Source organism: Lepisma saccharinum, chromosome 6, assembly GCF_977018435.1.
Source record: "Lepisma saccharinum chromosome 6, izLepSacc3.1, whole genome shotgun sequence".
Taxonomy (NCBI): Eukaryota; Metazoa; Arthropoda; class Insecta; order Zygentoma; family Lepismatidae; genus Lepisma; species Lepisma saccharinum.
Window position 1 is genome coordinate 90,192,444 of NC_139234.1, and position 13,967 is coordinate 90,206,410.

At 39.1% G+C, this 13,967-nt stretch overlaps 1 protein-coding gene across 1 annotated transcript; it reads right to left on the minus strand.

Moving 5' to 3' along the window:
- Positions 1 to 11,176: 11,176 nt before the first annotated feature.
- On the minus strand, positions 11,177 to 13,060 carry LOC145989157 (uncharacterized). Its single transcript, XM_083124450.1, has one exon. It carries the CDS (start codon positions 13,058 to 13,060, stop codon positions 11,177 to 11,179), a length of 1,884 nt encoding a protein of 627 aa, XP_082980576.1.
- Positions 13,061 to 13,967: the final 907 nt, after the last annotated feature.

A 13,967-nucleotide genomic window follows, 5' to 3' on the forward strand; every position in this document is an offset into this window, starting at 1 on the left:
TTGTAGTTATTTAACTTCGATTTTCTGTCACTTTTGGCTAATCGTAACGACGAGGATGAGTATGATAGAATTAAGTTGATGAAGGAACACTCACAACGAACACTCAACCCCTGGCCAGGATTCGAATCCGGTATCCAAGGTTTAGTAGCGTGCTATGCTAACCACTACGCCACGAAGGTCGACATACACTTCTGGAAAGCTAGATATAATTGAATTGAAGTTTTGCCAAATCAAATAGAGATGAAACTTTCGAGAAGTTACTTTTGAAAGCGACAACAATTGAACTGGAATGATGGGTTGATATCTGTTTCAGATTATTTCTGTAATAGATGTACTTTTGCTTGCAGTGCAGTATGCGTTGGGTTGGTCATGTAAAGTGGTGGGTTTGGTAAGGAAATTAAGATTTGATGTCTCCATAGTAAATAGTAATTTTGTTCTATTTACGGGGCCTCTCCAATGACATAATGATAGCGTCGTCGCCTTGTAATCAAGATGTTTCAGGGGCATAGTGGTTCGGATCCCACTTTAAACTGTAGGTACAGTCCCGATTAGCCTTACTGTGTATAAAGTGGACTTAATTCAATCAATCAATGTTCTATTTATGGGGCTTTCGTCCCTTGCTCCCTGGTTGATTGATTTGCTGTTGATTTGGTGTTTTAAGTCCACTTTATGCACAGTAAGCCTAATTGGGACTGGATCTACAGTTTAAAGTGAGATCTGAACCACTTGTGCCTCTACACGGGTATCGAACCCGGGACCCCTTGATTACAAGGCGACGACGCTACCACTGCGCCATTGGGGAGGCCCTGGTTGATTGATTTGACTGTACATGCAGAACAGCAATTAGTTTCACACCACAGAACTACGGAAAAAACGCTCGTGGTTAGTAGGAAATGAATGTTTAGTTTGTTGTTTGCGCTATTACTTATGAGACACCCTGTATATTTCAAACTACATATATATTAAGAGGACAAGAAATTTTGTTTTTGAGGACGACATATTCGATTAGACTAAAATGACTTAAAGTCCATAATTTGTTACAGTTAGTGAAAACATTTGCTTGATAAAAGAACTAGAAACTAACATGTTTCTATTAGAATATGAATGAAAAGCCTCTACTACGGTGCTATGTTAATTTTACAATGGAAATTTTGTTCCAGTGCCTAAAACCCGTAACGCTGTTTTTCACTACATTCCGGCTGGGGACTTCATTATCTAACACAAAGATTAATGATGAATGATGGCATTATGGGTGAAAGAATGTAAGAGCATTCCTTAGCAGAATGTCAAACCTAGTATTGTACAGTGGGATCTATGAGTATTACAGTGCAAATTGTCCATGACTATTTTCATTAATATTTATATTACATTCTATGCGTTTTTAAGCAAGGGATTATTATGTATGCTGGTGCAGAAGTTGTCAACAGCTTGTTTTGAGTTTTGTTTTAATTCTTGAAGCTCTTATTGGGTCAAATAAAGTGCACGAACATGGTGATGGACAATTTGCACGGTAATACTCATGGATCCCACTGTACAATTTAGATTGTAGTACCTTAACCATCTGACGGTACACCAATTCTAACTCCGCAGGGAGGTGTTTTTGGCAGGCGAAGTTTCTTTTGATTAATTAAAGTATAAAGCCGTGTTTTCCGAAGAGTTGCAGCTTGTTTTTTCCAACCTGTTATCCTTACCTCCGCTGAGCAAAACACCGTCGCGCTCCTGCCGTGTATTACACCAGAGAATTCAGTCGCAAAACTTGTAAATAATTGAAACACCCTCTGTGTTGGTCTCTCGTAATGCCGTAAACAGAAATATGGAAACATGTGTAACAGATGTCATCTCTAAAATTGTTCATGCAATTTACAAACAACCCTCGTATTTGTACCATTTATGAATAACAAAGTGCAGGGAGCTAATTTTGGATGCACAAAACATGCATCTAGACAGAAACACACAAACAATGTAGTTCCACCGCAGGTAATGACCATCATTAACCTCATTTACACAACACACATTTTATTGTTTTGTAGACCACAACGAACACAGCTCGGGTTGCAATTAGTTCCGGTGGAAGCTTCCTTTATGTTGATAGAATACCTAATAATAATTTCAGCGGTGGTTATTTCAATGTATAGCTAGATGTATTCTATCAACAAGAAAGAAAAGGAGTTTGCAGATAAACACCATCTTATTTAGAAGCCTATTACTGAGCATGAGTTTTGAAATGATGTTGAAGTCAGAGATGCCATGTCTATGTATCTTGTAAACAACAGACAACGTCTGCAAGTAAATGATGCAATCGAGTCCAACCGATGGCGTAGTGGTAACGAAGTTGTCTCGGGTACGATACCCTGTGGAGGCACATGGTTCGGATCGCACTTTAAACTGTAAGTCCAGTCCAGATTATCGCATCTGTGCATAATGTGGACATAAAACAAATACTCAGTTGACTTAATCTACATACATTGCAGGTGAAAAAACAAAATAATACTATCATCTTTAGTTTGTGGAAAAAGGTATAAGGAAGTTTTCGCACCGAAGCGACAAGCGACATGATGAATTCGTATCGAATCGGCAAGCGACAAGCGACACGAGCGTGTTCAGTCTAAAGCAAAACATTCACCACACATGCGCGAACAACAGACCGCACGATGCACGGTATTGAGAAAACGGTGCAGCCCGAGCGACATACGACCCGTGCATATTGTCGTGTCTCTTCGGCTAGAAAGGTTGCATTCATTACAACGGATTCGCTTCCGAGCGAAGCGTGCCGCCGCTTGTTGCTTGTAATTGTAAGTAATTTCAGCGTGCGTAGAGGAAAATTCCTTAGATATTTTAGAATACATACTGGGCTGCGCCTCTACGCCAGGTAACTAAACTTTTTTTAAAAAGTTGCACAGTCCCGATTAGCCTTACTGTGCATAAAGTGTACTTAAAACAGTAAATCAGCAGCAAATATTTATTTATTCGGAATAAAGCATTTCCTTTTGGAAACCCAAATCAACTTCTATTACATGAAAAAAGATCTGTAAGATTCCCCCTCGAAAAGTCCTAAATTCGTCATACGTTGTCCGTAACGAATTTTGCCAGACTTTAGTCTCGTGTCCCAGCTATCTTAACTTGCAAAATTCCTACCCTAAGAGTTCTCTGCCATTCATCCTTGCGCAAAACGATCCGTAGGTATTCACTGCTATTGTTTACTACGGCCCTGTTCCATACTGGCGACAATCGTCATAAAATTTCTCGCCCAAACAGACCCTTCTTTCATTTGCGACCCTCTTCTCAAATTCCACATCAGCCTCGAGTTCTGGTTGCAAACTCCTGAGATTTCGTACTAAAAACCTAGGTAAAGGCAAATTTCCAAGTGCATATAGCACAGTGCCATCCATGTACGGGATGTGGGGGAAAGGTCATTTTGGAGGCGAAGTGATCAGCACCACACTCCGGCCGCTTTTGCCATCCAGGATTGCCCATATGCACAGAATGATATGAGGCTGGGAACCCCGGAGCTGCTTTATACTGGGACCATCCGACATTTATTCACCCACCCTGGGAATCGAACACGGGTCTTCCCGCCTGGCAGTCAGACGCCCTAACGACTACACCACCACCGCTCTAAAAACCTAGTAGGCCTAAAGAGCTTACATACTCTACTTTGACGTAACGAACAAAAAATTGCCTGAAGTCATAGGAGTAATAAGCGACTTGCGACAGCAATAAGTGTAGCTTGTAAATGAATCCTCAGTAATAAATGCATTCTTCCGAACGGAAGCGACTCGACCGACAAGCAGCACAGGTTGCTTTGTCGCTTGCGTGTCGTTCGTACTGGCCCGTTTTCTAATAGCGTGCATAGTGTCGTGTCTGTCTGTTGGTAGTGAATTCACAGTGAAAGCTTGTTTATAGACTAAGGGAGATTTCACATCCAAGCGACCCGCGACCCGTAACACGTGTCGCTTCAAGATTTCACCATTCGAACGCAGGATTGTGCGGTCTCCCATGCCCCTACTCTGTGAAACGTTGCTGTTGATTGGCTCGTTTTAAAGCGACATCTGTCGCTTGTCGCTCCGGTCTGAAAGCTTGGCGCTTTGGTGCGAAAACTCTGTGTCGCTTGTTGCCTGTTGCTTCAACCTGAAAGCTATCTTGGGGAAATTTCACACCGAAGCGACAAGCGACAGGTGTAATTCACACACAAGCGACAAGCGACACAATCCCCTCCAGTCTGAAGGAAAACATTCACCCCGCATCCGTGAACAACGGACTGAGGCGTCAAGAGACACGTGCAGCTTCTCGTGTGTCTTCTGTTCTAAAGGTTGCATTGACTACTGAAAGTTCGCTTCCAAGCGACTCGTGTCGCATGTCGCCTGTAACTTTGGTGTGAAATCTTCCTCACAGGAAATTTTTCGAACCGAAGCGATACAACAAGTGGTAATAGTAGTATAAGCCGGAGACACATTAAACTCGTTTGTTTTCAAATAAAAATCATTGCTACTTATCTCATATGCATAGCGGAAGATTTTTTAAGCTGGGGATCACTTTTTTTTCCATGAAAAAAGCGTTATTTTTAACATTATAATCATTTATTGGTCGTTGCTAATTCGGCGGGCAAATTTTGACTCACGTTGTCTATCGTCAGCTGATATGCAGTATCGTCAGCTGATGTGCAGTGTTTCAAAACTTATGAACCGATAAATGCCGCACAAACTATTCACAAAAGGTTTTTAAGCGAAAATTGAGGCTAGACTCTACTTTACGTCCTTATCTGCATGGTGATTGCTTCTTTGTGTTCGCGGTGCGCGATCGTGGTGCGGCACCCGGCATCTCTTCGGGTAAGTACCTTTTTCTTTTTACACTTTCTGTTCACGATAGCCCCACTATCCATTCACGGGGTCGAGGTATGCCTACGAGGTTAGGTTAGGCCTGTTAGGTTAGGTTACATTAGCACTCATTTCACCCCTAAATACGTGCTTCATAATCTAAAAAATTCCTCAGTAGTTCAATTGCGCATATCCGGACATCGGTTTTTCTCGATTTACTCCTTCAGGAAACTTTTGCTCGCTTTGGGATTTACGTTGTTGAATTCCTTATAAAATAAGCTTTCCAACGATATATGACACGTATTCCTTATGAAAAGGACGTAAACTAGAGTCTTACCTTACATTGGAAAAAAAAAAAACCCGCTCACACGTCATCTTGTCAAACTTCCGCGTGGTTGCTACACTGTGAGGGGGTTACATAACCGAACGCACGGAACATTTGATTCACGTAGTCGACGGTAATGGCGGCACGAGCCATCGTACAACGGAGATGCATGATTGACGAAAAATACCTTATTTACAGGCAAAATACGTTGCACGATTCTAAAAAACAATTTCCCCGGCTTCAGAAAGTCCTCAAGAACGCAATTCCGTAAAGTACTTTCTCGTCTTTCCTCCTGTAAATTTTAAGAAATCCGTCTCCGGCTTATACTATCGTTACCACAAGTGGTATACTTCCGTGTCGCTTGTCACATTCAACAAGCCACAGGAGAGAAGCGACAAGCAACATGTCTCGCTTGGAAACGAACTCTCAGTAAACGTAACTTTCCGAACCGAAGCACCATGTGTCTCTTGTCGCTTGCGTGTAGCTCAAATTGGGTCGTTTTCTTAATATCAAGCGTAGAGTCGCCTCGATCTGTTGATACTGCCCGTGCGGTGAATACTTTTATCATAGACGGAACGTAAGGGGATTCTGTCGCTTGTCACTTCAGTGTAAACCCCCATATGGCTTGTCGCCTGTCGCGTGTTCCTTCTGTCTGAAAGCTCATGTGTACGATGGATAAAGAGTGGATGGGAGCCAGAAAAGCAAGGTAGATTCTATACACTATCTAGCTATTGCTAATCAACAAACTTTATTTAAGAATCAGAGATTTTTGTTCCTTAGTCGGAAGTACAGATGTCCAATATAATTTCAATATGAGAATGATATTAATTAATATACACTTCATATATATTTCGAATTATTGACTGAGAACCACAAGCAGAACATGTTGAAGATTAAAACTAATGAGGGCTAATAAAAGTTTCTAAATTTGCTACGTCTCCGGCTAGGAGTATTAGCACTCTTCTACACCCAGGGTTTGCTGGTATTAAGTAACAGTCTTCATATCACATAATTAACGCTTTATTAAGAGTAATAGCTTAAACTAGAAACTAGTTAAAACACACGTGACTCAACACGTTTAAAAGACACTTCCACTGAGATTACTTACATTACACAAGCCTTGCAGAGGCAAATCTTTCAATTAAATTTCAGCTCTGCTATTCTCATCAGTTTAGAAACAAGAAATAGTCATAACATTACTCATATAAAGCCTTGAAATATCACAAACTTAGACTTACATTAAAGTCATATTTCATTTGTTTGATAACTTAACAGAAAGGGAGAAAAAAATCTCTATCTTTTCCCATCGTTACCAACTCGCTTATTTTTGCCGAGTTGCCAAGCTCGCACAGAAAAATTATCCTACCTAAATGTGTGATAACACTAGATATCTTCTATGACCATACAGGCCCTCCTATACGTGCGATAACACTAGAATTCTCCTTTGACCATGGAGGCCATGTTATACAAATACAGGATTAACCAAAAGTCCCATTTCCCCTATTTATGTTTTTATTATTTTTTCATTCAGTATAGTATAACAAAAGATACAAAATATTTTCTCGGTAAAAGTGTTAAAGCCGGGAATCGGCTGTAACTCGTTTATTCTGTAATTGTTGACATTCGTACTTACTTATTCTGCATGGCGAAAGATCGTTTAACAAGGGATTTCGCCTTTTTTAAACGAAATTAGTATCTATTGTCGACATATCGAGTAATTATTGTTCGTTCTTTTCTCGCTTCCTGAACACGCAAAATGGCGGCCAAATATTGACTAGCGTTGTGTTTCAAACGGCAAAGCAGTGTTTCAACCTTCTTAACAGAAAAATTCCAGCATAGCCCTGAAAACCATTACCGCATAGCCCCAGAAACAATTCTGGATCGTATAACAATACACAAATAGCCCCAAAAACCATTCACGATAGCAGGTTGGGCAATATAGAAATCGAAAACGTATGTGAAGATACATATGTTTCATATATCCCGGTTTTGTATGAGATTTCGTGAGAGATGAAATAAGTACTCTTCGATCATGTTTATTTTTATTAGTTTTGTTACGATACATCACTTTTCTTCCTAGTCGCGGACGAGTGACCATTACATGAAATTAACGACGAAATACTCAAACACCTGTTACAAGGACGGTATTCAAACCCGGGAACTTTGTTGACGAGATCGAATGTCGACCACTTAATGAGCTTGCCCACCTAGTCTGCTTAATGTCGCTTGTGTCAGATAATTAATAATAACTGTCAATATCCCGCATTCATTATCATTTGTTTTATAATTTATCTTATTGATGTGATTAACCTCAAGTCGAAAAATTAGTTGAAAGTCAAAAATGCAAGATTGAATGTCTCTGATGTTACTTCGTGCCGAATAATATGACGTGATATATTAATAATATAATATGCCTAGTCATTTCATTAATTAATCCCAATTGCGTACACAAAATATGGTATAATGTCCACTCCTAACCGACCTCCGTGGCGGAGTGGTTAGCACAGCACACTACGACAGCATGGGCTCCTGGTTAGAATCTTGGTTTGGCCATGGGTGTTCTTCGTGAGTGTCCCTTAATCAATGTCATCATATCATCATTCATTACTCATCTTCATCGTAACTATTTGTCAAAAGTAAAAGAATAGCGACACTAAATAACAAACATCAAATCAAATCGAACATCTTCACCGATTGAATTCTATACAGTAGCAAATTCCCACTTTATTACTGCATCTTGTTTAATTTTACAGCATCTCAATTATTTTCCCGTTCGAAAACAAATGGAATGTTGTTTTGAGCAGTTGATTGTGCATTGTTTCTTTGTTTGTATTGTTTAATTAAAGTAGCATTAATTAGTTTTAGACCAATCGTGACAGAGGGAATCGAGAACACAAAGATAGGGGAAACACAAGTTAAAGACCACGGTAAAGGTAACATTCCGTGAATACGACTGAAGTGACTGCAGAATATTATGGATAAAATTTGTTTCGCTTTCCCCTTTTATTTCTGTTTCAGTTATTTTACTTCGCTTATCTTCTACCACTCCTCTTAATCGTGTTAAAAGTATAAACTCGTGAATTGGACAATGGGACAAAAAATCTATGCCTCTCCCACGTTTTGAAACTGTGACCACAAAATATTGTCTTATTTTTAAAATTTACGCCAAATATGGTTTCACTCGTCTCTTTCTCAAGTCGTTCCATTGCCTCTCCGATGGCGTAGTGGTAACATCTTCGACATGTAATCAAAGGCTTCCTAATTCAATACCAGGTAGAGGAACATTTGGTTCGGATTCCACTTTAATCTGTAGGTCCAATGCATAAACTAGACTTAAGAGCCCGTATCACCGCTGGTGACGATACCTAAAAAATAGGTTCTTGCGTCGACCTTCTGTGCTCGAACAGTCAAGTGTGTGGCATTTCAATTTTACTGAGTCAAAGATCAAATATGAAATTTGTTATGTCGTTAAGCCTTTTTTTAAATACATTATTTATTACGTAGTTTTCCTTATCTCAATTTCGTAAAATTCACTTGCTCGCCAATTATATGTAATAACTTAAATCAACATTTTAAAGAACAAGAAAGCTTCTACTGTTCTTCTACAGCAAAGAAATGAAACTGATCTTACATAATTTTCTTTAGAATGTCTGTAGTTTGTCGACGTACAGAGCAATGTATGTAAATTTTAACTTCGACTTTTCTAAGCTGGTCGCGCTAGCCGTTTCCCCCTCTGTACCGCTCGCGTCCCTCATGAACCCCCCTCCTCTCCCGTTACTTTTTTCTTTCACAATCGGCCAGTCTTCCTCAAGTGGCAAGAAAACCGCATGCTGAGAGCTAGGAAAAGAAAAAAGAGGGCAGGGAAAGGTTTTGGGGGGAGAATCAATGGTTTGGGCGATGCTTGTAAACAGTTCTTCACTACGCGATATCCTCATACTAAATCACAATGGGGTTGTAGTGCAATGACAACAGTGAAGGACGGTGGATTTCCCCAGTATATTGTTCACAAATGGGAAGGGCTGATTGCACAGACTGAAGTACACCTTTACAAAAGGTTTGCCCGCGAAAGAAAAATTGTGCCAAATTATAACTTTTTTTTTGTGAGAACACGAAAGTCCAATACCAAGGGATTTTTTTTAGGGTGAAGGTGACTTTACCCAAAGTTTTTAGGTAAATATTGTGTAAATTCTATCTGGTGGTGGATTATCATCCAGTCATGCAAATGAATGACTTTTTAGCTGTCGATCATAAATAAGTTCAATGAACGTTAATTGTAAGTTTGATATATTCCTGAGGGTCAATGGTAAAACATACTTGATGATCTGTTATGGAAATAGTGCTATTTTTAAAAATTTTGAACGTCCCTTCAATTTAATTTCGAATTTGACTCCTTTCATGATTTGTAAGTAGGGGGATAAAATATATTTACTTAATACTTTACTGCGTTATTTTATCACCAATTACATATATATATTACAGTCAGAAATCACAACATAAGATAGTTCCGTGTCATCATATACAAAAATACTTTTAGGCATAGGTCTTATGTAAAATAAAATACATTAATTATTTGTTGTTTTTTCTTTTCCAAAGACATTATTTAGTGGAATAATATGACAGACTTACTATTGATAATGACCATACAAAACACACCATAAAAATTTCATTCACTTTCAACTTTCTGGGGCCGGCCACCGTGGGGGAGTGGTTAGCACATCGCGCTACGACGCCAGGGGTCCCGAGTAGTAAGTAAGGGTAGGGGCTGGCACGCTCCTTTTCCCTTAAACTTGGCAACGCTGCAAATGCTAAATTATTGTAAGGCAAAATAACCGTAGCCTTTCTTGCTTTAGTTAAACCTAAACAATTTATGAGATGCTACTACTATATCTTAAAGATTAAGATTTTCTCGGGCTCCTAATTAAGCTAGCTGCAAGAGATCAGCATAGCATGTCTTGGGGATTAGTTAAACCTGAACAATTTTAGGAGTTTTGGGCAATACTGTTGGGCAACTTATACTATATATAAATTTATGAGGCTGGTTTTTTTTATTGGCGACGTTGCCAAGTTTACTGCATTTGTAATCTTCTCTTGCGTGAGAGAAAAAAAATCATGGTGATGCGTCTTGAGCTGTGCAAACCTTATATATATTTTTTTTGGAGTGGGGGGGGGGGGGCTGGTGACAGACCTAAATTTTTCATGTCTAAATCAGCACGACACGATACGTCTTAGCATGTGCAAACCTATATGTTCCTATTATATCTTAGTGTGTGCACTGCTGTATATCTTAGTTGCATTTAGTTGATGCCTTATCATCGCATAATATATATGTATTGGTTTTACGTGAAGCTACACACACATGCATCTTTGGGTCGTAAGAGACCTATGTGCGCAACCTTATTAAGACAATGCTTAACGTGCAGTTGCGTTATGATGTGACGTGCGTTAAAAATATGTTTATAATATAAAAATATATAGTCAAACCTTTATATATATTCTCGTCTTGATGCATGCAAATAATAATAATAAATTATTTTTTTTGGAAAAACCTGGCCCCTAGCCCCGCCAGGGTGCGTGGTACCCAACTCATTGTTCTAATGGTTGCGACTGATGTTAAGTCACACCTCTGTACAGTTTTGCGATGCTTGCAATTTTTTTGATCGCAACTCCATACAGAGAACCTCCGTGCGTGTGTGTACTAATGATTTTAGTGTTATTTGATGTTGTAGTAAAAAAATATATATATAAATTTTGTGTTTTTGATGTTATATGTGTCAGATTATTAAGAATTAAAATTGTTGTCTCATATTTTATCTTGGTGTGTGTGTGGCAGCCATCTGAAACGAGAGAAAATTACAAAAAAAAAATTAATAATTTTCCAACAATGATTCATAATGTTGTGTTCGCATTTGTTAAAGTTTATCTTGCAAGAATTAATTTATTTCATGCATTCAGAATTTCCAAAAATTGTGCAGTTTTTGTGATGTGGGACTTTGTGTCCAAGTATTGTGTTAAATACTATCAAAAATTCTTACTTGTTTTAAGCAGGAGGCATGCAGATTTTGCAATCTTCTTTGTCTTCTTCTTTCTTGCCATATCCCCATTCTCGAGTGTGGATGTTGCAATCCATGACCCTCAGTTTGTTGTCACGAGGATCAAGTGCCACCTTGTTGATTCTAGAAGTGTGCAATTCGATGATGGAAGATGTGATACGATGATCATTCGTGCGTTTGTTTTTATTTTCGAATAAGCAGCTCTTGTAATCTTCTATGGTTAATTTTTGAGAACTTGAGCGACCTACCCCTTTTGCTTTTTTTACTTCACTTTCATCCTTGAGCTTGATGCTATACATTTTTGCCCGAAGGCCTGCAAATTCTGTGATGATTTGACTGTTCGCTTCATCCTTCATTTTTCCGATTGTCATTTTCCTCGTGTTGTCGAAAAGAGCATGGTCTTGTGGATAATTAGAGAAATCGAAATGATGACGCAACTTTTCAAGATCTTTGTACAAATCATCTGTTTGGATGTTGTATATGAAGCTGTCCGTGTCGGTATAGGCTATCTCGATTTTCTCTCCATAGTATGGTTTTATCACCTCGTAATGGAACTTATACATGGCTAGCTTTGACAACTCGAGGACAGCAATTCCAACAGCAATTGGTTTGTTGAAGGTGACGAGACGTTGCGATCTCTCAATAAGTGCTAACGTTTCGTCCAGCATGGTGAAATCCTCATATGTTGGCTGAGCTATGAGCTTTTTCAATTTCTTTGGGTCGGGGACCAAGTTTATTTTTCTTCTTTTTCTAACATCCTCCATGCATTTTCCATACACACTGTTGTTATTGAGTTTATAGAGATTTTTATCGGCAAGGGAAGAAGCTTGAGCTCGATGTTTGGTGTTCGCATTGATGTATGGTGCTAACCATTTCTTTTGCTTGAACATCAAACCGGTATGCATCTTTTTCAAAATCAATCCATGTTTTAGGTAGAATTGAAGAAGACGATAATGCACAATATAGTTCTTCTTGTCTTTGAAGGTTAGCATGAGTTTTTTTTCCTTGTAATTACCGGGGGGTGCTTCCATTACGGGTGCCATTGCATATCCATGATGTTCTTGATGAATGGACTCGGGATATTTCAGATCTACTTTGACGAGACAACCAAATTCGTGATCATCGGGCCATGTTAGACAACTCTGAAGTTCCTCATCGTTCATCCATTTATATTTCCCGATGGGTAGGGCTTCGGACATGGCATACCCATACAAATTATTCATGTCCCAGTATGCAATGAAATTTGATGGTTTGGTATCATTGTAATCCTCGAGATAACAGTTGTTAGCCTTGATGTACCGAAGGGGGCATTGAACAATGCCGCCACGCTTACCCTCTTCCACAAATAAGAGTTGATCGATGTCTTCGATGAGGCCTATCCAGACTCTAGTGGATTTCAGCATTGCCTGCCATGAATATCCTGCCGTAGTGAAACTGAATGCAGGATCTAAACCATAAGATGCTATTGCTCTAGCACGATGAAGTTGAAAACGGTCAGCCAATAACGTCACATCCAATTTTAGGTATAGATCTTGATAATCTCCCATGTTTTTACACCCAAATGCTTCCCATACTTGCTGTGCATGGTGGTATTCTTCCTTAGTGCACGAGGTGTTGCTGAGACGACTGTAAAATTCTTCTTGTGGGGGTAGTGCAGTTTCTGCAAATTTGGAGGCATCTGTCATATATTCATATGGATAAATACCCTTTTGCCTTAGCAATGCTAAGTGTTTATCGCCAAAACATTGCTTAGTAGCAATTAAATCATTTTCTGTTAGCTCAGCTGCCAATGTGGCCAAACTCGAGGAGAGAAAATTGTACGAATCCAGAAAGCGAATTTCTATGTAGTTATCATTTCCTACATCCACCATCTTGCTGAAGGAAATGAATTTTTCGCTTGTGCGAGGTATGACGCTGATGGGTTGTGCGTCGCATCCCATTTCCTTTATGAAGAGTTTTGCATCATAGCCTTCTAAGTTATGCAGAAAAACGGGAATGAATGTAGGTTTTGTGATTTTTAGATTGCATGTATTACACACCACCCCCAAATATTTTCAAGTATAATGGCTATGGTGGCGAACTTTCTTGTTTAGGGGGGTGAACTTGCATTCACACACATTACAACGCAAGGCATGCTTGTATGTATATTTTTGCATTTTCGTCAGTGCATTCATTTTCTTTTTTTTCTGTAATATAGGAGCCAATTTAATAACTTCTTCTTTTAATGTTCTCATAAATGTTTGTGGCACATCATTGCCGCGATATATGATCAGATTGTTAGTGTTGTTTAGCACCATGCCAAAGGCACAGGCTTCGTGGCGAAGAACTTCAGTGGTGCTTGATATTTTGGGATTCGGGCTGCAGGTGGCAAGTGGAATTTGATAACTTTCAAAATCAGCATATATTACTATGGGATGACGAAGTAATGCTTGGAAGTTTGAAAATTTCATTGGGTATGAAGGCATTTTGATGGCTGTGGCCGGATGTGTATTGCATAGAAGAATATGATCTCCGTGTTCTTCGTCAATGCTTTTCTCTCCTCGACCCCTGAATATTGTTAAGCATCTGTCGCACACTCGAATTTTTGTTTCATGACTAGTAATTTGACTTCTTATTAATTTTGGAAGATTTTGTATAAGGCAGTAGTGATAATTATTATCATTCTCGATAAGAAGCAACCTGATGATGTGATCACTTTTAACATTGCTATGTCTGAGTATGTAGACAATGTTGTTTTTGTTTAATCCGGAAACATGTACTGCCACACTTTGTTTTTTG